Source organism: Xyrauchen texanus, chromosome 20 (assembly GCF_025860055.1).
Source record: "Xyrauchen texanus isolate HMW12.3.18 chromosome 20, RBS_HiC_50CHRs, whole genome shotgun sequence".
Taxonomy (NCBI): Eukaryota; Metazoa; Chordata; class Actinopteri; order Cypriniformes; family Catostomidae; genus Xyrauchen; species Xyrauchen texanus.
Genome location: NC_068295.1, coordinates 28,440,610 through 28,465,802, shown reverse-complemented (window position 1 = coordinate 28,465,802; position 25,193 = coordinate 28,440,610). Strand labels below are relative to the sequence as shown.

The 25,193-nt window shown below is 40.4% G+C and overlaps 1 protein-coding gene across 2 annotated transcripts; it reads right to left on the bottom strand.

The window, feature by feature from the left end:
* Nucleotides 1-522: 522 nt before the first annotated feature.
* Nucleotides 523-18,610, bottom strand: LOC127661097 (methionine aminopeptidase 1-like). 2 transcript variants are annotated; one of them, XM_052151660.1, is made up of 12 exons: nt 18,476-18,595; nt 13,837-13,888; nt 13,231-13,340; nt 11,118-11,178; nt 9,796-9,819; nt 6,523-6,614; nt 5,658-5,741; nt 4,104-4,242; nt 3,783-3,914; nt 3,458-3,601; nt 2,413-2,478; nt 523-1,713 (listed from the first exon to the last, which is right to left on the bottom strand). In XM_052151660.1, the coding sequence occupies exons 1-12, from the start codon at nt 18,587-18,589 to the stop codon at nt 1,547-1,549; spliced, it is 1,185 nt and encodes a 394-aa protein (XP_052007620.1). In that variant the 5' UTR covers nt 18,590-18,595; the 3' UTR covers nt 523-1,546. The 2 variants fall into 2 exon arrangements, with proteins under 2 accessions (XP_052007620.1, XP_052007621.1); XM_052151661.1 differs by lacking the exon at nt 9,796-9,819 and having other exon boundaries at nt 18,476-18,610.
* Between the last annotated feature and the right edge of the window lie 6,583 nt (nt 18,611-25,193).

Below are 25,193 nucleotides of genomic sequence, written 5' to 3'. Positions count from 1 at the left end.
TCAGCAGGATAATGCGCCCTGCCACACTGCAAACATAGTTCGGGAATGGTTTGAGGAACATGTAGTGTTCAAGGAGTTGCCCTGGCCTCCACATTTCCCAGATCTCAATCTAATTGAGCAACTTACAAGACTTGAAGGATCAGTTGCTAATGTCTTTGTGCCAGACACCACAGGTCACCTTCAGGGGTCTTGTAGAGTCCATGCCTCGGCAGCACGTGGAGGACCAACAGCGTGTCATAATGTTTTGGCTAATCGGTGTAGTATATTATAATATAGTAGTTGACCGTTTTTCCTTCAAATCAATCTACTACATTCTGTTAGCTTCATATCTCTCGTAGTGCTCTGCAGTCTCTTTATTTTGGTGTAAAAAAATAAAATAAATATTTATATAGTTATTTGGTAAGTAGCCATGTGATAAGAAAGATAATGTAGTCACCCAGTCTATTTTCTCAAAGATCAGGATGATACAAAAGATCTGGTATTTGTTGAAATAAACAGCACGTTTAAAAACATGAGTCAGAATAAAAGGAGAAAATAGACTTTTATTCAGCTTGAATACTGAAACACTGAAATTGATTTCATGAGATGCATCAAACGACAGAGCATCAATGACGCAATGCCTGCAACTGCTTTTTACACTTCTGCACTTTCATTGACCAAGGACGACTGCACTGGATGGATCAGAACGACCATCCCTTCCCCTTTACAAAATTGAAAATAACAACAGTATACCATTGCCTAATTTTTCCTTTAGGTGTTCACAGACACGCGTTTAGTCAAACAAGACTGATTTACAGGGACAGTTCACCCAAAAAATAATTTTTAGACAGTATGTTAGTCTGTCACCTTTCAATTTCACAACATCTTTTCCATACAATGACAGTGAATGTAAGTAAGGATAACAATTCTGCTTTACAACTCTTTTTTGTTTCATGGAACAAAGAATGTCCATGAGGGTGAGTAAATGATTAAAGCTAAACCTACACCTTTAAGTGGACCTTATGAACACCGTTCATGAAAAACATTTTTGCAATGTTCAACAATGTTAAGCACTCATAACTGTGAAGAATTTTCATATATCAATCATGTTTTGATATAATTTGGGGAGCCTTCACTGTATTCTATAACACACAGCCCAATTCTCATTGCATGTGGGAAAAAAAAAAAAAAACACTACAACGAGCCAGGCATAAAAACGCACTTAAGCAAACGGAGACAGCACAGCTGACACTCTCAAACACACAAGCGCACCTACAAAACCACTCAGATAGCTCAGCCTCCCATGTACACAGAGTGTGGTAGCACTGTAACCATGTTTAAGGCCAGTGCATTTTCATTTTCTCAGATCCAAGCTGATTAATGTGACAGTCCGGTGACACATTTAGAAGTTACCAAATCTCCACATCCGGCCCAAATCCACTGAAACGGCCACTTGGCCAATCTCTTCTGCCCAACTAAGAACCAAACTGTGATTGGCTGACCGGTGATATGGGGCGGAGCTGTTGTATCCTCCACTGCAGAATAGGGCTGATACAACCCCACCATCCTACATTTGGGACAAGAAGTGAGCACGGCCATTGTCCTCAAGGCGACGTGTGAGGATTTCACAGCCAGTCTCAGTCACAAGGAGCGTGTGCTCAAACTGGGCTGAGCGTTTGCCATCACGAGTAACTGCTGTCCAACCATCTGGCCACGTTTCATCCTGCCAGCCACCTGCATAGAGCACAAACTTCTAAACTTCCTCCTTTTAGAATTTTGATACTAATATTTAGACATTTAGCAAGATTAATCAAACTTTGTTAAAACTAAATATTCTGGGTGATTTCAAAATCAACAGCATTTGTGGCATAATGTTGATTACCACATGAATTGTTCCTGCTTGTCTTTAAAAAAAGCAAAAAGTGAGGTTACAGTGAGACAATTAAAATGGAATTGATGGGGCCAATTTTTGGAGGGTTTAAAAAGGCAGAAATTTTAAGCTTATAATTTTATAAAAGAACCTACATTAATTCTTAAAACTCATGTATTATTTGAGCTGTAGAGTTGTTCAAATAATCATTGTTTTAATGGGATTAGAGCATTAAATCATCATGGCAACAAAATTGTAAATTGGATATAACTTTATACAAAAAAGGTCACACTAAAATCATGTTAACATGTATATTGTTTACGTCTTGTGGCTATACTTTTGAAACTGAGTATTTTAACAATTACAGATTGGCCCCATTCACTGTCATTGTAAGTGCCTCACTGTAAACCAGATTTTTGCTTATTTAATTTATTTTTTAAGAAAAGGAGGGACGAGTCGAAGACATTTATTGTGGAAATCAACATTATGTCACAAATATTGTCGAATGAGCTTAACTTGTATTGAACCCAAAAATGATTTTAATAATTGAAGAAATCCTTTACCTTCGCAGATCATGGGCTCAATAGTGAACACATGGCCAGGCTTCATCACCCCTACTGCTTTGTTCTCTGTACAAATAGATATAACAAAAAATTCAGTTTCACCCTGAGGGCAGTACATGCTTTAGGGGGCGTTCAAACTGAATCCAATCTTTAATTGTTTTTCTGAGTAAACAAGTGCTGGACGGACGCGTTTTTTTTCAGTGAGTGTGAAGAATAAACTGCTCCTTACATCAGGGCTCTCCAACTACTTTCCTGCAGGAGCCAGATTACTCAGATGAAAACTTGACAGGGGCCAATTTGTTTCTGTATTTATCTTAGTTGACATTTTTATTATAGCTAACAAGTTAACATTAACAACTAAACACTGTTAATATGAATGTATTTACTTTAAAATAGTCAGGGGTATTCGGTTACATTTGTTTAAGGTCTGGCCATAAATTCCTTCTAAAGAACTGTCTGAAGAACATACATGACCTCACACCTTGAAGGTGTCACTGCACCCTGCAGCCAAGCCATTTGCATAAATACATTTGAATGAATAAAACATGATAACATATGCTCACCTAAAGGTTGCTGGTTCATGTTTTGGTGAGGAGTGTAACTGAACTATGCCCAGACAAGCTTAAACACGCGCTCCGGTCCGGAACTGGACCACGGATCACTTCTGACGACCGCTGGTGCTGTTGCACGCAACGCTGGGTGTTGTTAAAATCACCACTCGGAGGGCCAAACAAAAGTGATTGGCTGGCCGGATTTGGCCTGCAGGCTGCCAGTTGACTAGCCCTGCTGTAAAGTGTAAATCCTAACCAGGTGCAATGTGATAAAGCAACAAGTGATTAAAGCTTTCTCTTCCATGTAAATCTTGAGTTTTTTTATAACTGTTCATTAAACATCAAATGTTGTGATTAAGTCATGTCACACTGCAGTTTCGTCCTCAGTTTGCAGACAAATTAGTTGTATCGTGCCAAGTTAGGGCATAGTACTATGAGTGTTTGCAATCTCTACAGCTCCGATTGCATTGTTCAGACTGTGTATAAATACTCACTAGCATAGTGCGGTACGTTGGGTGCAGTGTGGAACAGTTTGTGTATGCCATGGCCACAGTAACTCCGTACCACAGAGAATCCGTTAGCCTGTGCATGTTTCTGGATGATGTTCCCAAGCTCACGATACCGGACACCAGGCTTCACTAGACAGAAGAAAGCAACACGCCTTCTCAGATCACAAGTCTGCCCTCTAAAGGTCATTCTAAATAGGTTGATCTAAAGGAAGTGAACTTCACATTAGATATGCATATTTTACACCACATTACCTAGCTCAAAATGTAAGAAGTTTTAAACAATTAAAAATCCTGTTGAATAGTTTCTCACCAGAGTCGATGGCTTGCATAAGACATTCATATGTGGTCTGAACCAATTTCTTTACTCCCTCATCCACTTCACCCACAAAAAAGGTTTCATTCAAATCTCCATGGTAACCATTGTGGTAAACTGTAATGTCGACTGCAGGGAAAAATAATATATGATTGACCAAGCAAGCATACAATAATTGCATTTATTTTAGTCTGAATTCTTGCGACTGCTTAATCTGTGGCTGCATGTTTTCACAGAATTCCCCACCCCATGCATGTTAATGTAAAAAGAAAGAAGTTCTGCAAGGACTGTTATGTGCGCGTATATGCCAATACGTACTGTTAAGTATGTCCCCTTCCTGGAGAGCACGTCGGTCAGGTATTCCGTGACAGATGACTTCATTTACAGAGGTGCAGCAGGACTTGGGAAAGTTGTAGTAGTTCAGAGGTGATGGGTAGCATGTCCTAGCTGTACACGCCTTAACCAGTAAACATGAGTATAACACATTAGGCAATACTAGACAATTAGCCATTACACCTCAAAACATGATTTCACCCATATGGTTTAAAATTGCAAGCAAAATTTAAAAAAATGTTATAATGCACAAACCATTTGGTTCAGAGCAATTTAGTGAGGCAATTTCACATATCCCCTTACAAAGCCATTATTTAAAGGTGAAGTGTGATGTTGAAATTGTTTCTTCTATTCCGCTTTAATATGCAGTATGGAGAAAACTACAAGTAATACATTAGTAGGTTAATTTTTCTGAAAAGTGTAAACACTGTGGCTGTGGTGCAATAAAACTTTGCTCTGATTGTTTGAGCATCCTGACCAGCCCGACACAAACATTTGCTCAACCAATGGCATGGGGTATCTGCTTGTCAGACCAATGGCAGATGGGAGAGTGTTTGGGAAACCATTTTGCTCGCTAGGGCTACAGAAATCACACAATCCACCTTTAAACTTTCTGCGTTAGTCAGAATACTTTTTTATATTTTAAGTAGGGCTGTCAATCGATTACATTTTTTTTACACGGTGTCCCGATTAATTAATTGCCATTAATCGCATATACAAATATTTACTGAGAAAGCCCTATCATATATAACAATAATTCAATATATAAAGATTATACATATTAATATCAATATATATTATACATAGTTATCTTTAAATATTTAAATATATATATATATATATAAATGAAATATTAAGATAATTAAAATGCATTACATTCTTGTGGCAGAAAGGTTATTCATTGATAAGACAATACAAAAAGTGGCTTTAGGATAAAATGTATTGTTTACTACCATATTATTGATCATAAGTCAATCATTGGCACACAGTTCACAGCAATCCATTTCACAAGTGAATTTGTCAATCAGTTGGAGATTTATTATGAGGGCTTGTTTAAGGACCCGTCAATTTCAACAAGCATCAGACATGCTTGTGACGCATCTCGGGTTTGTTGCGTCATAAAAATAAAAATGTTTAGGTCACTGTTTCAAGTTAAATATAGTTTAATACTCAATCTTTAAACACATCTTGAGATCCCTTAGTTCGCATTTGCGCTCTTTCAAGTGTTTTGAACGCAAGAACGTAACGCATATTTGTGTTGTGCGTCTGCTGAATGTGGTTTTCTTCACTGTATAAACTGTGTGTTGCTCATACAGATGAAATTTCACTTACTGCCCTCTGAAGTAAACAGGTGGTACTGCAAGCTTGCATTTCTCAGGAATCTTCCCTATTATGGTACGGGGGCATTGCGATTAATTGAGTAAATTTTTTTACCGTGTTATTTCTTGTCAAATTAAATCGCACTGAATTAACGCGTTAAAATCGACAGCCCTAATTTTAAGATTTAAAAAAAAGAGAAAGAAGACTGTAAAGTTTTACCAAATGCACCGCATGATCGATCTCCTCTGTTGTCACTCCAGGTTTCACCATCATGGCAGCAATGTCAAGTACTTCTCTAGCCAGCTGGAGGAAGCAAACAGCCATTGTTATATTCAACAATACAAAACTCTTCAGTGCTTCAGCTCATAATAGACTGACTGAACAGGAATGCTGATCTAGGACCATCTAACTTTGACAATTACTGTATTTATGTCTGGACCATATGACGACATATACCACACTTCAAGAGATTCTGCTATACGTTTTATACTGTGGTTGCTTTATCAGTATGACTATTAGTTAATAGGACTGCTTTATGTTAGTATATGTGAGAGCAATGCAGAAATGTGGAGAGATGGAAGAAATACAGTGTGGGTCTGGTCCCAAACAAGTGAAATCATTTATCTTCAAGTGTTCTAATATGAAGCAACTGTTTTCACACTGATGCTAGAATGATCATTCATTGGTTTGCACCCACAGAGTACTAAATAAAAGGAGAAAATAATAGGAGATGAAGTACATTTTATTTGTAAATTAATTAACTGGATTATGCAAAAATAAGAACTACCAAATGGTTCCTTAAATAAAAATTACATTTCGAAGCTAAAATAACTATATTGTGATCTATACCGATACCATAATATAATATTACTCATACCACGATAAATACTTTCTATATCTAGTTCATTAATTATATGGTTTCTTGCTGTGTATTACTTGGTTATTTTTGTACTTCGTCCCTGACTCTCAAAACTAAAACACCCATTTGTCAAAAGACACACTTAACACTGTTACACTGCACAGCACACACAGTTATTATTCTTTTACCAAAGTTATTATTTTGAAATGTATGATGTTGGTTTACCTCACAGACAACCCTCATGCCCTCAATTTCTTCAGCACTGAGGATCTTAATCTGAGATGTCCCTTTCATGGTCTGTTCCGACTCAGACATCCCTGTAACCAGTGATAAATTGTTAAAATGTATAGTTAAATATACAGACACCCATCTTGTCACAAAAGCTTCTCAGTATCATCCAGATATATATTGTGCATCCGAAAAGTATTCACAGCGATTCACTTTTTCCACATTTTGTTATGTAACAGTCTTATTCCAAAATTGATTAAATTCATTATTTTCCTCAAAATTCTACAAACAATACCCCATAATGACAACGTGAAACGTTTTTTTTTTTAAATCTTAGCAAATTTATAAAAAATAAATAAATAAATAAAAATCACATGTACATAAGTATTCACAGCCTTTGCCATGACATTTAAAATTGAGCTCAGGTACATCCTGTTTCCACTGATCATCCTTGAGGTGTCTCTACAACTTGATTGGAGTCCACCTGTGGTAAATTCAGTTGATTGGACATGATTTGGAAAGGCACACACTGTCTATATAAGGTCCCACAGTTAACAGTACATGTCAGAGCACAAACCAAGCCATGAAGTCCAAGGAATTGTCTGTAGACCTCAGAGACAGAGGCACAGATCTGGGGAAGGGTACAGAAACATTTCTGCAGCATTGAGGGTCCCAATGAGCACAGTGGTCTCCATCATCCATAAATGGAAGTTTGGAACCACTGGGACTCTTCCTAGAGCTGGCCGCCCAGCCAAACTGAGCGATCAGGGGAGAAGGGCCTTAGTCAGGGAGGTGACCAAGAACCCGATGGTCACTCTGACAGAGCTCCAGCATTTCTCTGTGGAGAGAGGAGAACCTTCCAGAAGAACAACCATCTCTGCATCACGCCTGTATGGTTGAGTGGCAAGACGGAAGCCACTCCTCAGTAAAAGCACATGACAGCTCGCCTGGAGTTTGCCAAAAGGCACCTGAAGGACTCTCAGACTATGAGAAACAAAATTCTCTGGACTGATGAAAAAAAGATTGGCCTGAATGGCAAGCATCATGTCTGGAGGAAACCTCATCACCTGGCCAATACAATCCCTACAGTGAAGCATGGTGGTGGCAGCATCATGCTGTGGGGATGTTTTTCAGCGGCAGGAACTGGGAGACTAGTCAGGATCGAGGGAAGGATGAATTAAGCAATGTGCAGAGACATCCTTGATGAAAACCTGCTCCAGAGCACTCTGGACCTCAGACTGGGGCAAAGGTTCATCTTCCAACAGGACAACGACACTTAGCACACAGCAAAGATAACAAAGGAGTGGCTACGGGACAACTCTGTGAATGTCCTTGAGCGTCCCAGCCAGAGCCCAGACTTGAACCCGATTGAATAGAAGGAGAGATCTGAAAATGGCTGTGCACCAACGCTCTATTCAACCTGATGGAGCTTGAGAGGTCCTGCAAAGAAGAATGGGAGAAACTGCCCAAAAATAGGTGTGTCAAGCCTGTAGCACAAAAACACAAAAAGACTTGAGACTGTAATTGGTGCCAAAGGTGCTCCAACAAAGTATTGAGCAAAGGCTGTGAATACTTATGTACATGTGACTTTTTCATTTTTTTTTTTACATTTGCAAAGATTTCAAACAAGCTTCTTACACGTTGTCATTATGGGGTATTGGTTGTAGAATTTGGAATAAGGCTATTACATAACAAAATGTGGAAAAAGTGAAGTGCTGTGAACACTTTCCAGATGCACTGTATAAGAACTTTGCCTACAGACCTTCACCACAACAAATTCTCAACAGCATGGTCTCCAGTTAGCTGATGAAGATGGCAAAATCACTTCTTAAGTGACATACATACAAGTGCGCGCACACTCACTCACTCACACACACACACACACACACACACACACACACACACACACACACACACACACACACACACACACACACACACACAGTGACTGATCCAGTAGGTCTATGACATGACAGTTTGGCAATGGCATAATCACAGACAGTTCCAGCCAGGGCTGGGCAGTATGACGGTATATACAGTGTGAGAGTAAAATCTGTTAACTGAGAGATTTTGCTATAGTCTCTTTACTCTCTATTTTTTTTAGATGCATAACCGGGTATGTCTAACTATAAACAAGCCCAAAATTTACCAAGGATACATTTTTAAATGACATGACTTACTGTATTTACCAAATTAAGCTTTTGGTAACATATTTATATTTTTTGTAATTGTTTTAAACAAGGTTTATTTATTATATATGCAGTTGGAGACACCATGCATGTGCTAACGGGGCAGACTTCCATATAATAATTATTTGTTTAGCATGCCCTCACTTCAATTTAAAACACTTGATTTTCTAATAAATAAAATATGCATTGAATTGAAGACAAAAATATGGATGACTATTGTCAATAATAAAAGATTTAAAAACAGCAAATCTCCATGAGACGTCAGTGTGTTATACTCTAAAATCAAGCCATTCTAACTTTAGAGAAACAGGGAGAAAAACCCCCAAAACAAACTATCGGCAACTATCGGCACAGATTAATCGGTAAAACTGATATTTCTGTCTACCTCTAGTTTATACAGTATATATTTGGATGGCTATTAGTAGGTGCCACTGCTTTATGCTTTTTACACATGAGAGCAACAAAGAAACATGGAGTAATGTGAAAATACAGAGCAAGATGTATCCCAAATAACTCAAGATGAACCCAAAACTTGTTATATATCACAGATGTGCATATATTCTATATTTCATAATGATTTTAAATGTGGTTCATTCAATAAGAACTATCCATTAGTTTAACAGTTTTAAGCTTCAAGTAAAGCTGTTTTTACACTGATGCCAGATATTTTTTTTTTATGTATTATAAATCATTTTAATCTTTTGACATGAATCCATCAAGTTAAAACAAAAAAGATAAGAGATAAACTTAGCCTAAAATATTAAATTCACTGACTTGATTATACAAAAATAGACATGTTTTGCAAATCTAACTTCATTTAATTTCCAGCAAAATATACTATTACTGTGATTTCAAATTACTCATACCATGATGTACATTTTGGTCATACCGCTCACCCCTATTTCCAGCTGAGTAACTTTATCAGCCATGCAGAAACAAACAGAGCCATGCTATTACACAGAAACACTCTCACTAAATACACCCACACGACCACTGTGGAGCAAATGGCTCCATTGTAACACTGTTAAAACAAGTGGACAGCACCAGCCGGACATTTATGGGGAGCGAAGGGACTTCGTACCTGCCAACAACCCAACCTCTGCAGCTGCAGAGAGCGACAGAAGAGCTTCAGACACACTGCAGCAGCACAAATCCAAACACACACACACACACACACACACACTGGGGGAAATGGTAACATAAATAAAGTGACTTCTGGACCATCACACACACTCTCAAAAAGAAGTGCTATTAAACATACATTATACACATATACCCCAAGCAGGCTCAAACAGGAATAGTTCACATTCTTATTCATATGGCTCTCTTCCATGGAACACAAAAGATGATGTTAGGCAGAATGACAGCCTCCTTAATCATTCACTTTTAGTTGCCTTTTTTTCAATTCTGTCTCATCTTCTTTCATGTTCCATACAAGAATGTATGTCATACAGGTTTGGACAGAAATGTCAAGTTTTTGGTGAACTAGCCCATAAACACACACCCATACCTGACCAAACCATTTGATGCTTTTGAAGACATTAATACACTACTATTGAAAGCTAATGACAGAGGACCGAGAGCCTATAACTATAGGAGTCTAATGCCAACTAATCAGGGCCATAAAGGTTACTTACAGGAAGACTCTGAAGCATTAGTTATTGAGGAAAAGAAAAGCATTTACCTGCAGAGTTTCACAAGAGATGCTTCTATACTCTATACTGTAAGAAAACAAGCCCATATAGGGCTAAATATGGGTCCATGGTATTGAGGCTGTATAAGTGATGTTATCACAACTGGTTCTCAAACACATGTTTTGTATTTCAGTGGCTACATTTACATGTACACCAACAGTCTGATTATTGCTAATTAACTTAAATCACAGAATTCTATTTATACAAATTCGATCTTAAAAGCATTATAAGGGTATGTAACACTCTATATCACCATCCCGATGCTTACCATCACAACAATATACAATTAGAAAAGCCAAGTGTAAACACACCCTAATAAGTAAACTTAAAGATTTTTTTAATATATTGATAAATTTGTATGAAACTTAAAATCATGATATCACATGGGTATCAATGAGATGCAAAGATAAGATATTCTTGTACGTTAAATTGTGGTTAATTGGTTGTTTAGCAGATGTGCAATGTTGCTGGAAACATTCCATTGATAAATCGAATGGCACTTCAAATGACGAGATGGAGGGCATTAGCTTAGAATCACTTGTGCCAGTGCCCTGTTGCAAGGGTCAAAGGTTCAAACACTACAGAGCAGTCTGTAAGAATGGTGCAATGACCCAGATTGAGGGCATGGGTCATTAATTTGGGTGCATAATATATTGTGACAATCACAGAATGAGGTCCATTTTGTGTATGAAAGCTTTTGCAATCTTACCCAAAGGATGATCTGCATAGTCTGGCCTCTGAATGTTGTTAGGAACAAGGCGCATGGGTGTCTGAAAACAAATAAAGAACTCTTGAAATCCATTAAAAATATTAAAGTCAACATGAAATGGCATTTACAACCTATTTTACTTCCTGAAACATGAAGAACCATTCACCAAGAAATAAAAATGTAGGACGGTACTTTATTTTATCCACCGGAAATTGACTGAATCATGAAAGTGTCCATTCCATAACAGAATGGAGCCAGACCTGAAGAGATAGGGATGCACCAATCCCACTTTTTCTATTCCAGTCCAATTCCAATAACTGAAATCTCAGAATCGACGATACCGATCTGAAACTAGTGTTGTTTTTTTGCATAATCAGTTTAAAATATCGTTACCTCATTGTGTGGAACTAATTAGAGGTACACTTTTCCATGTAAAGAAACACAAAGCTCTAACTACACATTATTTAAATATAAATGTATAGCCTATTAAGAAAAACTTTATCTAGTCAGCAAAATTAACAGAATTTCCAGTCCAAGTCTTCAATAGAAAGAAGCCAGTTTTCTTTGCATAATTTGGATTACTGGATTGTATAGATCATATTCAACTTAAATATTGTTATAATTTGTAAACAAATAATAATGATAATAATAAATTATTATTATAGACTTTTAGAATTTTAATACAACAGTAATATACTTTCAGTCGTGCACCTTTAACTTGAAAATCCTCAGGCTTTTATTTTTCATTTTGAACAAGGAATTGTCTGTATGTAGGCTATTTCACAGTAGTTTCATTAGCTTCTTATTCAAATTGTGGTAAAATTCACCTCTGGTGCCATTGTAAATGCATATTATAAGTGACCCAAACTACTGACCATCTACATCTGTCATGTTGCGTTCCAATATTGCGCACTGCTGTAAAGACTGAAAATAACTGTGTGTGCATCGCCAGCCTGCGCCCTTTACTAATGCGCTGGCGCTGTGCATGCATACCAAATATTTACTTAATAAACACAGCCTTTTGAGATTCACAGAGCTATCTCATGTCTTCAAGTGGCTTTGAATACAATGCACATATGAATAAAATTAGTCACATGGACTATATGGATCGGTGCATCGCTAGCGAGTGGAGGAATATTATGACAGGTGGTTGGAAGCGAAGGGTTGACAAAGTAAGAGGGCTTGGTGACATTAACCTAAATTAAAAGTACTTTCAGAGAAAATCAAGTGTTTACATTTAAAAGGATAGTTCACACAAAAATGTAAATTGTCTCATTTATTCACCCTCATGCTATCTCGGATGTACATGACTTTTTTTTTCCTTCTACTGAACAAAAACGAAGATTTTTAAGTCACAGATCTGTAGGTCCATACAATGCAAGTGAATGGTGGCCAGAACTTAAGGTTAAAAAAAAAAAGCACATAAAAGGCAGCAAAACCATTTTCTATAATCCATACAACTCCAGTGGTTAAATATACATCTTCATCAGAAGCGATATGATAGGTGTGGGTGAGATAATTATTTAAGTCCTTTTTTACTATAAAAATATTTACCTCCCTGCCCAGTAGGTGGTGATATGCACAAAGAAAGTGAATCTCCAAAAACAAAAGAAGAAAGCAAAAGTGGATATTTATAGTAAAAAAGGACTTAAATATTGATCTTGTTTCACACCCACAGCCATCATTTAGCTTCTGAAGATATGGATTTAACCACTGGAGACATATGGTTTACTTTTATGCTGTCTTTTTGTGCTTTTTGGACCTTCAAATGTCTGGCCACCATTAACTTGCATTGAAAGGACCTATAGAACCGAGATAGTCTTCTAAAAATCTTTGTTTATGTTAAGCAGATGTCATACCCTAATGCCATCCCAGATGTGCAAGTAAATGATGAGAGAATTTAAATTTTTGGGTGAATTATCCCTTTAATTCAATATTATGAAAACAAACATTCTTTTCTTCAGAATAAAGTGCACAGACAATTCATGTTATGTACAATGAGACAAAAATATGCATTAAGCAAGTGCATGCGGTCAATCCTAATTTCACACAGACTTTAAACCAACTGATCTGTAGTAAATTCTCTAAATGAACATGTATGCTCTGTCCTTACCAGTGGATAGTGGGGTCGCAGTTTACCAGTGTATCTGTACCCAGGCCATGGGTCTGTGTTGATTTCTTTCTCTACACAGTTCTTTCCCTCTTCTTTTGTTGTGTCCTCTTCTGAAAAAACAACAGACAGACACTGATGAAGGCAATACATGATTTTTATTGCACACGTTGAATGCAAATACAAAGAACAATCGCTCAACAACAACAATATTTACATGCACTTTAAAAGTTCTATTTTTAGCAGAGTACAACAAAAATTGGTCTTTTTTATGATTCAGAAACACTGAAATCAAACCAGTCTGATTTTTGCGAAGTTGGACTAACAGACCAAGATAATGCAACTGCAGCTCAGCTAAATCCAGAATGCCTAGGTGTTAATCGGACCACAATTGTCCTCTGCATAGTGTGCATGCTCTGAAAGACAAGTGACGTGCAATGTTTATTTAGCCCAGCATTTTGTCATCCTTTTCTTCAAATATTTGGTTACGTTTTGTGTCATGTACACTTGGATAGATGAAGACTGTAGCTCAACTTCGCAAAAACCCGCAGTAGCTTAATTATAACTACCCATGTAAACATTGTCATGAAGTGCGGACAACACACTTACTTGCTTTTTTGTGGAGCAGTTTGTGGGTGGCCCAGCTGCCTTTGAAACATTCCTGAAAACACGCAAGGTACTCAAACAATGTCACTTCTTAAAGAAATTGATAGAATACAGCAAGTACCATGTCAAAAATCTAAACAATGTGTTGCAAACTTGTGTACTTTGGCACAATTATTTATATGCATAATGTTTGTCTTCACTGATGAAAATACTATTGATTCACATGTGTTTTTAATGTCCGATATCTAGAGAGCAGAGTGGCAGATGGCCAACGTAATGCAGATACATGCATACAGTTGAAGTCAGAAGTTTACAAAAACCTTAGCCAAATGCATTTAAACTCAGTTTTTCACAATTCCTGACATTTACTCGTAGAAAACATCCCCTGTCTTAGGTCAATTAGGATCACTACTTTGTTTTGAGAATGTGAAATATCAGAATAATAGTAGAGAGAATAATTTATTGCAACCTAGCTTTAACTTTCTGGCTGATGTCTTGAGATGTTGCTTCAATATTTCCACACAATTTTCCTTCCTCATGATGCCATTTATTTTGTGAATTGCACCTGTCCCTCCTGCAGCCATGCACCTCCACAACATGATGCTGCCACCCCCATGCTTCATGGTTGGGATGGTGTTCTTCGGCTGGAAAGCCTCACCCTTTTTCCTTCAAACATAACAATGGTAATTATGGGCAAACGGTTCAATTTTTGTTTCACCAGACCAGAGGACATTTCTCCAAAAAGTATGATCTTTGTCCCCATGTGCACTTGCAAACTATAGTCTGGCTTTTTATGGCACTTTAGGAGCAGTGACTTCTTCCTTGCTGAGCAGCCTTTCAAATTACTGTGGATATAGTTACTTGTTTACCTGTTTTCTCCAGCATCTTCACAAAGTCCTTTGCTGTTGTTCTGGGATCGATTTGCACTTTTCGCACCAAATTAGGTTAATCTCTAAGAGACAGAATGCGCCACCTTCCTGAGCGGTATGATGGCTGCGTGGTCCCATGGCGTTTATACTTGAATACTGGAAATTGCTCCCAAGGATGAACCAGACTTGTGGAGGTCAACAATTGTTTTCTGAGATCTTGGCTGATTTCTTTTGATTTTCCCATGATGTCAAGCAAAGAGGCACTAAGTTTGTAGGTAGGCCTTAAAATACATCCACAGGTACACCTCAGTTGACTCCAATTAGCCTATATGAAGCTAATTGCCTAAAGGCTTGAAATAATTTTCTGGAATTTTCCAAGCTGCTTAAAGGCAGTTAACTTAAGAGTATGTAAACTATTGGAATTGTGATACAGTCAATTAAAAGTGAGACAATCTGTCTGTAAACAATTGTTGGATAAATTACTCATGTCATGCACAAAATAGATGTCCTAAATGACTTGCCAAATCTATAGTTTGCTAATATTACATTTGTGTAGTTAAAAAATTTGATTAAATGAATTTAACCTAAGTGTATGTAAACTTCTGACTTCAACTGCACTTTAATATAATAGAAAATGTGTACACAATAATCACAGTAATTATTTTACACAATATTTACTCACACATAAAAATACTGGCACAGTTATTATTGGCAGGTGCCTATAATCTAAAAACGGCCAAATATCAGCAAATTAATCAGCCTGCCCAAAATAGATAGGTCTTTAACTAGAAAATACCCTTTAATAGCATTTCTCGATCCTTAGTATAATTAAGCAATAAGGTTCAAGAGGCCATGCTATATTTTTTGTATTATTATGTTGTAACTGTTTTATAAAAGCATTAAGGCACTCAAGGCTGTGCCAGCTTATGAATAAAGTCACGGCTGAAAGGCTGGTAGGTGCCATGCCTAACAACGCCCTTCAGCCCTGTCAATATTCATTAAAAAGCACAGACTTGAGTGCCTTATTGCTTTTAGAAAACAGTTAGCACATAATACAAATATTATGGACACAAATGTTAATTAAAATATTTTGTATAATTATTATTAAAATCCCTTCCTTCTGTTTGAAGAAATAGTCCCTGAAAGTAAAGAGTAAATAGAACGTAGACAGGCAAGTAGAATAACTGTCTGCTATGGGTGTTGTGGAGTGATACAAATAGAAGTTCCGTGAAGAGGTCAGAGCTTTATCATGAATAAAGCACGGCTTTTGGCCAATCAGCATCCAGGAGTGGAACTCTCCATTTTATAACATTTCCTAACAAATGTAACTAGCAACAATAGTGTTGTATCTATTAAAGATAAAAGTTGGAATCAGAAAGTGGAAATGTCATCGACATGTCACCTTTCAAAACCTCACAACTCCATAAAGCAGTAGAGCAACTCTTGCTTGCAACAGGTGCTGGAGTCCAGGCTGTATATCAAAACATAGTGAGCCGCCTACTTAGACAGCATTTTAGGGCACCATAGGCGTGTAAATCAGAAAAACACACCCAAAAATGCTGTCTATGTAGGCGGCTCACTAGGTTTTGATACACAGACTAAGTCCATTAGAGTGTCCATTAGATCATTGGTTCACCCTGAGGGGGGCGCCAGAGTTCACGGGGTATGCCGGAGCGGATATGCTTTGAGGTGAATAAAGATGCATAAAATGTTCCACTAATAATTTTATATAAAAATATTTTTTCACAATTTTTAAAAAAATCATATGGTTACAATGCCAAGATAAGGCAGTCAAAAATGATCTCTTATATAAAATAATTATTTAAATTTTGCGGGCATACCGTCACTTGCCCAATGTGCTTGTTGTCATAGTAACGGCAAAATCAAAAGGAAAATGGCAGAGAAACGTAAATGCGGTGATTCTTCAGAGGCGAAGAAAAAGTTAAGACAGTATGTTGTAAAAGTCGTAAACTTCATTAAAGCTCGCCCTAACAACCAGAGATTATTTGCACAACTGTGTGAGGATGAAGCGCACCAAACTCTACTGCTACACACGGAGGTGCGCTGGCTTTCGCGTGGCAAAGTGCTTGTGCGCTTTCTAGAACTGCAGGATAAAATCCTGGAATTTCTGCGAAATCGAAACACACTTTTGGAGCAGCTGACTGATGTGTTCTGGATCAAAACCGCATACCTTGCTGACATATTCACTCTTTATAATGAGACCAACAAGAGACTGCAGGGCTCTGAGTCAAACATCTTGGAGTGCAAAGAAGCAATCGATGCTTTTATGCACAAGCTGGAGTACAGGGCTGGAAAAATGTCACAGGGGCATTTACAACACTTTCCACTGCTGCTTCAACATTCTGGGGGTACCGTGAGTGCATCTTTGCGCGCAGAGTTTTGCCGTCACATGACTTCGCTACAGGAGGAATTAAAGTCCAGCTTTGTGTATGTTGACACATTATCCAAGGAGTCGTGGGTTATGGATCCATTCACATCCAGGCTTGAAGATGTGGAATATCTTGGCTGTGAAGATGAGCTCGCTGAACTACAAACTGATTCACTGTCAAAAAAGTACTTCAGGAGAATGGATTCAAAAGGCTTTGGATAGCCAGGGGACCTGTTGTCACACCTAAACTCGCAAACTATGCCATTACAAAGATCATTCTTCCTTTCAGTACCACCTACCTCTCTGAGGCAGCCTTCAGTGCCCTTGTGGCTATAAAAACAAAGTCACGCAACAGACTGGAAGTTCACAGTGATTTTAGACTGTCTGTCACTGGCATTACACCTGACATTCCATCACTAGTCAAAGGCATGCAAGCCCAAGGTGGACATTAGCGTTATGTGTTTACGCTGACGTTATGATTAGCCTTGTAAAAAAATATTTAACATTACGTCATAACATTCAGTATTCTATGTTTATACACAAAATCCTGAAAAAAGAGAAACAGCTGCGTTTTACTAGTTGTGTAAAAATGAAAATATTAGGCTAAAAGGAAACATTTGAAGTTGAAAGGAACATTTCCTGTGTATTCATGTAATAAAATGTCATTAAAAACTTAAAACTAAATTTAGTTACTATATACAGTGTGTGTGTGTTTATGTGCATAGCATTAATATATATATATATATATATATATATATATATATATATATATATATATATATATCTATATATATATGGGGGTCACGGATTGTTAAATATGTACATGGGGGGCCCCCAAGGAAAAAGGTTGGGAACCACTGCATTAGATCACATGAGAATTGAGTAGAAGTCTATAAAGTAATCTATATACTGCACAATTACAGAGTAAAACACCATGAAACACAGCAAATGATGAGGTCAAGATATGGTCGAACTCTTAATTTTATGGCCGCTTATTTTTTTTTTTATGCATTTAGAAAGTCTACAAATCACAAGTCAAGTGTTAATCTTTTGACTTGACAATTGACCAGAGCAGCAAGGGGCCACGCTGAGCTCGATTCATTTAAAGCACACTGAAGAAGCCTGACGCATGATAAATTACCTACAAATCAACATTTTCTTGCCGTGTTTAAGATGAAACGCCTGAGACAAATCTGTCACCCTTAAAATCCTCAAGCACAACCATTTAATAGAACCTCAACGTGTGGTTTAAAGTGCCTCTTCTTGATCTCTGACAGCTAACTGGCTAATGCTGGAGCGCAATCTGTAAGGCCGGCAGCGTGACACGCGCTACAAAACCTCTTTACTTCGCTTGGTTCCTACAACACAAATGTCTGAGCTTCACCTGAGAGCAGAAGTATGAGCCTTGAATGCCGAGTTTGATGCAGGTGGGACACTGGAGCTTAGCTTCGCTGCAGCAGCCTTTCGTCTCGCACTCCCTCATCTCAAACGCCGCCATGCTTCTGTTCCGAGAGAGAGAGAGAGAGAGAGACAGAGGCTCAGCGTCACATAGGAAGAACAAGTCTGTGCTTACTGTGACACTAGTGAGGTCGAGACAGAGACACACCTTCACTGTGAGAAATTTACAGAGGTGAGAGAGAAATAGTTTGAAAAACTCTCAAACCTCCAATTTCTCCAGTTCAGCAGAAACAGATCAAATGCAGGTGTTACTGGGGGAGGAAAATCACGCATCAGTTGCAGCAAAATTCATTTTTGAAGAGCACACCCTCAGAAACCAATTACTGCCTTAATGTACTTCATTCACAGTATTTTTTTAATGTGCATAATCTCTTGTTAAATGCTTATTTTATTTTATACCGTATAGTGTATATTGTTATTTTTATTTTATTCTTTACCTGGCACCTTATTTTAATTCTATTTTTTATTGTTGTTTGTTACTGTTTATATATATTTATTATTTGTCTTGTCATTATCTGTTTTGTGTATTAATGCTTTGGCAATATTGTATGTAAACATAATCATGCTAATAAAGTACTTTAAATTGAGAGAGAGAGAGAGAGAGAGAGAGAGCGAGAGAGAGAGAGCTGCTGCAGTGATCTGAGATAAGAGGGGCTCACTCCACCACTACCTCATCACTGCAAATATGGGTATTTATTTATTTCACCTTGTTGTAGCCACCAACAACAATATATATATATATATATATATATATATATATATATATATATATATATATATATATATATATATATATATATATATATATACACTCACCTAAAGGATTATTAGGAACACCTGTTAAATTTCTCATTAATGCAATTATCTAATCAACCAATCACATGGCAGTTGCTTCAATGCATTTAGGGGTGTGGTCCCTGTCAAGACAATCTCCTGAACTCCAAACTGAATGTCAGAATGGGAAAGAAAGGTGATTTAAGCAATTTTGAGCATGGCATGGTTGTTGGTGCCAGACCGTCCGGTCTGAGTATTTCACAATCTGCTCAGTTACTGGGATTTTCACACACAACCATTTCTAGGGTTTACAAAGAATGGTGTGAAAAGGGAAAAACATCCAGTATGCAGCAGTCCTGTGGGCGAAAATGCCTTGTTGATGCTAGAGGTCAGAGGAGAATGGGCCGACTGATTCAAGCTGATAGAAGAGCAACTTTGCCTGAAATAACCACTCGTTACAACCGAGGTATGCAGCAAAGCATTTGTGAAGCCACAACACGCACAACCTTGAGGCGGATGGGCTACAACAGCAGAAGACCCCACCGGGTACCACTCATCTCCACTACAAATAGGAAAAAGAGGCTACAATTTGCAAGAGCTCACCAAAATTGGACAGTTGAAGACTGGAAAAATGTTGCCTGGTCTGATGAGTCTCGATTTCTGTTGAGACATTCAGATGGTAGAGTCAGAATTTGGCGTAAACAGAATGAGAACATGGATCCATCATGCCTTGTTACCACTGTGCAGGCTGGTGGTGGTGGTGTAATGGTGTGGGGGATGTTTTCTTGGCACACTTTAGGCCCCTTAGTGCCAATTGGGCATAGTTTAAATGCCACGGCCTACCTGAGCATTGTTTCTGACCATGTCCATCCCTTTATGGCCACCATGTACCCATCCTCTGATGGCTACTTCCAGCAGGATAATGCACCATGTCACAAAGCTCGAATCATTTCAAATTGGTTTCTTGAACATGACAATGAGTTCACTAATGGCCCCCACATTCACCAGATCTCAACCCAATAGAGCATCTTTGGGATGTGGTGGAACGGGAGCTTCGTGCCCTGGATGTGCATCCCACAAATCTCCATCAACTGCAAGATGCTATCCTATCAATATGGGCCAACATTTCTAAAGAATGCTTTCAGCACCTTGTTGAATCAATGCCACGTAGAATTAAGGCAGTTCTGAAGGCGAAAGGGGGTCAAACACAGTATTAGTATGGTGTTCCTAATAATCCTTTAGGTGAGTGTATATATATAGGCACATAAGATGTTTCACAAAAGCATTTGTCTTAAGATGGTTATTTATATCTTCAGCTTTATTGTGTCAATAGGAAAACTACATTTTAGACTCCCAAACATTAATTTTGCAAATAGAAAAGATTAGAATAGAAGAACAGGGAGCCCTGCAACAGATGTCATGGCATTCACAAAGCCCCCAACTGAACATTGTGTCAGTCTGAGATTACATATAGAAACAGAAGCAATTGAGACAGACAATAGATAGAAGAACTGTGGTGAATTCTTCAAGAAGCTTGGAACATCATATCTGCCAACAACCAAGAAAAACTGTGACCAGTTTTGGTCACACTGAATATTGATTTAGCTTTTTTTTTTTTTTTTTAGCTTTTTTTTATGTTTACTGGACTTTGTATGACATTAAATGATAAATGAAAACTATTTATGTCATTATTTTTGAAGACATCCTTACTAAGCAACATTTTTCACAAGTGCCTAAACGTTTGCAGAGTACTGTATGTATGTATGTATGCAGATAGATAGATAGATTCGATAGATAGATGGATGGATGGATGGATGGATGGATCGAGCGATCGATCCTGAAGGGATGTTGCAAACTGCTGGTACCCCTCATGATTGGGTGGAGACTTTAATCTATTGATGGACTCAATCCTTGTGTCACGATTCCCTTGTTGTCTGCCCTGTGTTTCACTAGTCTTTGTCAAAAAACTACACTTCCCACAATTCCCAGCCCTCCGAATAATTAGGCACAAACCTTCTATAATAGCCAGCCAGCCCCAGGTACTGCCTCACCCCCTTTTTGGTCTTAGGTCTAGGGCAAGTCGCAATCGCCATGGTCTTATCAATTTGGGGACGCACCTGGCCATGACCCAAGTGGAACCCCAGATACCATACCTCCAGATGCCCAATCGCGCACTTCTTAGGGTTTGCTGTGAGCCCCGCCCGCCGAAGCGATCTCAGGACGGCCCTCAGATGTTGCATGTGCCGCTGCCAATCATTGCTATAAATGATAATATCATCTAAATAGGCAGTGGCGTACGCGGTGTGAGGTCTGAGGATCCGATCCATGAGTCGCTGAAACGTGGCCGAAGCCCCAAACAAACCGAAAGAAAGCGTCACAAATTGGTGTAATCCAAACAGCGTAGTGAAGGCTGTTTTCTCACGGGACATTGGTGTCAAGGGGATCTGCCAATAACCCTTTGTTAAATCCAAGGTCGAATAAAATCGAGCAGTACCTAACCGATCGAGCAGTTCATCAACACAAATTCAATGCGGCGTCAAAATTTAGACACCGCAGTTGACTTTTCTGTAATCCACACAGAATCGAACAGACCCATCACTCTTGGGAACAAGAACAACCGGGCTGGACCAATCACTGTGGGATTCCTCTATTACGCCCATATCAAGCATCGCATCTAATTCCTCCCGTACTATTTTCTTTTTATTTTCGGGTAAGCGATAGGGGCGGCAACGCACCACCGCGCCCGGCTCGGTCTCGATGTGGTGCTGTATGATGTTTGTACGGCCCGGTAGAGGGAAAACACATCCGCAAATTCCTTTTGTAATTCGGAAACCTCTGTGAGTTGCCGCGGTGAGAGTTGGTCTCCACAAGTAACCGGAGTGTTAAGATTGTAGTTTTTGTTTACCTCCGGTCCGAGCTCCGCCCTCTCGGAACTACCGTGGCCAACGTCACAGAGGCCGCCTCCTCCCTCCATAATTTCAGGAGGTTGAGGTGATAAATTTGACGTCGCCCCCTCTATCGGTACGTTTAACTTCATAATCGAGATCCCCTACTCGTCGTGTGACCTCAAAGGGTCCTTGCCACTTGGCGAGTAATTTAGAGCTCGATGTTGGGAGTAATACGAGTACCTTATCCCCCGGTGCAAATTCCCGTAGCCGAGCACCCCTGTCATACAGCCGGCGTTGCCGTTCTTGAACTTGGAGCAAATTCTCCTGTGTTAATCGCCCCAGTGTGTGGAGTTTTGCTCTAAGATCGAGAACGAACTGAATTTCATTTTTGCTATTAGAAGGTCCCTCCTCCCACACTTCGCTGATGACGTCAAGGACACCGCGGGGCCGTCGCCCGTACAGCAGCTCAAACGGGGAGAACCCTGTGGAGGCTTGTGGGACCTCTCGTACTGCAAACAACAGGGGGTCTAGCCACTTATCCCAATTTCTAGCGTCATCGTGTACGAATTTACGAATCATGTTCTTGAGCGTTTTATTAAATCGTTCCACTAGGCCATCAGTCTGCGGATGGTAAACGCTAGTGCGAATCGATTTAATGCCCAAGAGCTCGTAAAGATCGCGAAGTGTTCGTGACATAAAAGTTGTGCCTTGATCGGTGAGGATTTCTTTCGGAATCCCCACCCGTGAGATTATTTTGAAGAGTGCCCCCGCAACACTACGTGCGGAGATGTTGCTCAGAGGCACTGCTTCCGGATATCGCGTCGCGTAATCCACTAGGACTAACACGAAGCGATGTCCGCGTGCTGACCGTTCTAATGGCCCGATGAGGTCCATACCAATTCTTTCGAAGGGGACCTCGATTAATGGTAGAGGGCGCAATGGCGCTTTTGGGGTGGCCGGTGGGTTTACCAGCTGACATTCACGGCACGCCGCACACCACCTGCGGACGTCACCGCCAATGCCCGGCCAATAGAAACGGGCTATTAGACAGAGAAGTGTTTTCCGTTCCCCTAGGTGACCGGCCATAGGATTATAGTGAGCCGCCTGGAAAACCATTTCCCGGCGGCTCCGTGGAATCAATAATTGCGTTACTTCCTCCTTTGTTTGAGCGTCCTGCGTCACTCTATATAACCGATCTCTAATCATGGCAAAATATGGGTATGAAATGGCGATGCCCGGCCGGAGCTGTTGACCATCAATTACTCTCACTTGGTCAAGAGCATGTTTAAGGGTTTCGATCCCGCGACTGCTCTAGAGGGAAGTCCCCTCAGGGAATTCCCTGAGAGGAGGGGCGGCCACCTCGCCCTTCCCTCGTCATTCCGAGCAGCCGAGGACGGCCCGGCTCCGCCTCCCCTGCCAAAGCATCGCACACCGCACACCTCTTTATGCAGGACCCATCCGCACAAATACCCTCTAAAATATCTTTAAAATTCGCCAATCGGTACCCAAGATTAGCGGATGGGTGAGGCGGGGACTAACCGCTGCCTCCACACTATGGTTTTTTCCCTGAATTTAATCACCAAAGTCACCATGGGATACTTGTGAACATCCCCATGCACACACCTCACCCTCACCAGTTTAGCTAAACCCAAAGCCCCGGGTTGAACCAAGCGTTGGTGGATGGTGGTCTGATTGCAGCCGGTATCCAGCAAAGCTTGGTAAATACCCCCTGATCCTTACCGAATCCGGTATGCTCCAGCCCGATAGGGGCAGCCTGCGGGATGTCGGAGACCCGCACCACCGTCCCCACTTCCATCAGCGGACACTGATCCCGGAAGTGGTCCGGTCTCCGCACCTCCAACAGGCCGACCCAGGCGTTGCGGCCGCACTTGTGCTGGCGGGCGCCCCCACCTGAGGAGGAGAGCGGCTGAAAGACGGGGAGTGGGAGGGTACATTCTCCCAAGGCCGGGAAGCTGGTCTCTGGAACCCTCCACGCCTGCGCGGGGCAGGAACGGGCCCTGGGGAGAGAACAGAAGAAGAGACCAAAGGGGAGGGGGCGAGGGCAGGGCAGACACAAGGGAAGGGGAGAGAGAGAGAGACGAAGAAGAGGGCTCGTCCGCCCTCGGGATCGCCGCCAGATGGTCCTCTGTGAGACGAATGGCTTCCTCCAGCGACGCCGGGCGGTGGCACTGGACCCACTCCGCCGTTTTCCGGGGCAGCCGTTGACTAAATTGCTCCAGTACCACCTGATCGATAACACCCTCGACGTCGCGGTCCCCCGTGAGCAGCCACCTCCGACAGGCGTCCCGGAGCCGTTGGGCAAATGCGAACGGGCGACCGGACTTTTCCAACTTCATGCCCGGAAGAGCTGACGATTCTCTTCCGGGCTCCGACCGACCCGTTGCAAAATGGCTCTTTTAGGTCTGTATAGGCCAGGAGGTTAGTTGCCGGCAGTTGTTGAGCCGCGAGTTGAGCTTCCCCGGACAGGAGAGGAACTAGGCGGGCTGCCCATTGTTCATGCGGCCAGCCCCAGATTTCTGCCGTTCGCTCAAACAAATCCAGAAAGGCCTCAGGATCATCTGCTACCCCCATCTTCTGTAACGTGGGCGGGGGCAGCGTGGAGCGGGTGTCCTGGCTGAGGAGGCTCCGGATGGCGTGCCGGTCCTCTGCCTGAGCCCGCATGATCTCAAAAAACCGGCGATCCTGGTCCTGCCAGAGCTCAAGCAGGGATTGTTGGTGGCTCTGGTGTAGTGTCGCGAGGGACTGGAGGACCTCCGTCAGCTGGGAGGACTCTACGGGGCGACCCATCTCCATACTTGGATGAACAAGTCCTGGGTTTCGGCACCTTTTATTCTCTTTCTTTACAACGTAATACAAGCGCACTGAGTTGGCTTGTCGTCTCTCCCGACTGGAGGCTCTGTGTCTGCTTTTATGCCGCTCTCCTCGTGCTCACTGGAATTAGAGACAGGTGTTAGGCATAAT

Bases quoted from the DNA above. Each gene is read 5' to 3' on its own strand.
- LOC127661097 (XM_052151660.1), bottom strand. From the start codon at position 18,589: ATGGCGGCGTTTGAGATGAGGGAGTGCGAGACGAAAGGCTGCTGCAGC. The intron at 13,341-13,836 runs GTAAGTGTGTTG...TTGTTTTTTCAG, and splicing joins ACTGCTCCACAAAAAAGCAA to AAGAGGACACAACAAAAGAA. The intron at 5,742-6,522 runs GTAAACCAACAT...TGCTTCCTCCAG, and splicing joins GCATGAGGGTTGTCTGTGAG to CTGGCTAGAGAAGTACTTGA.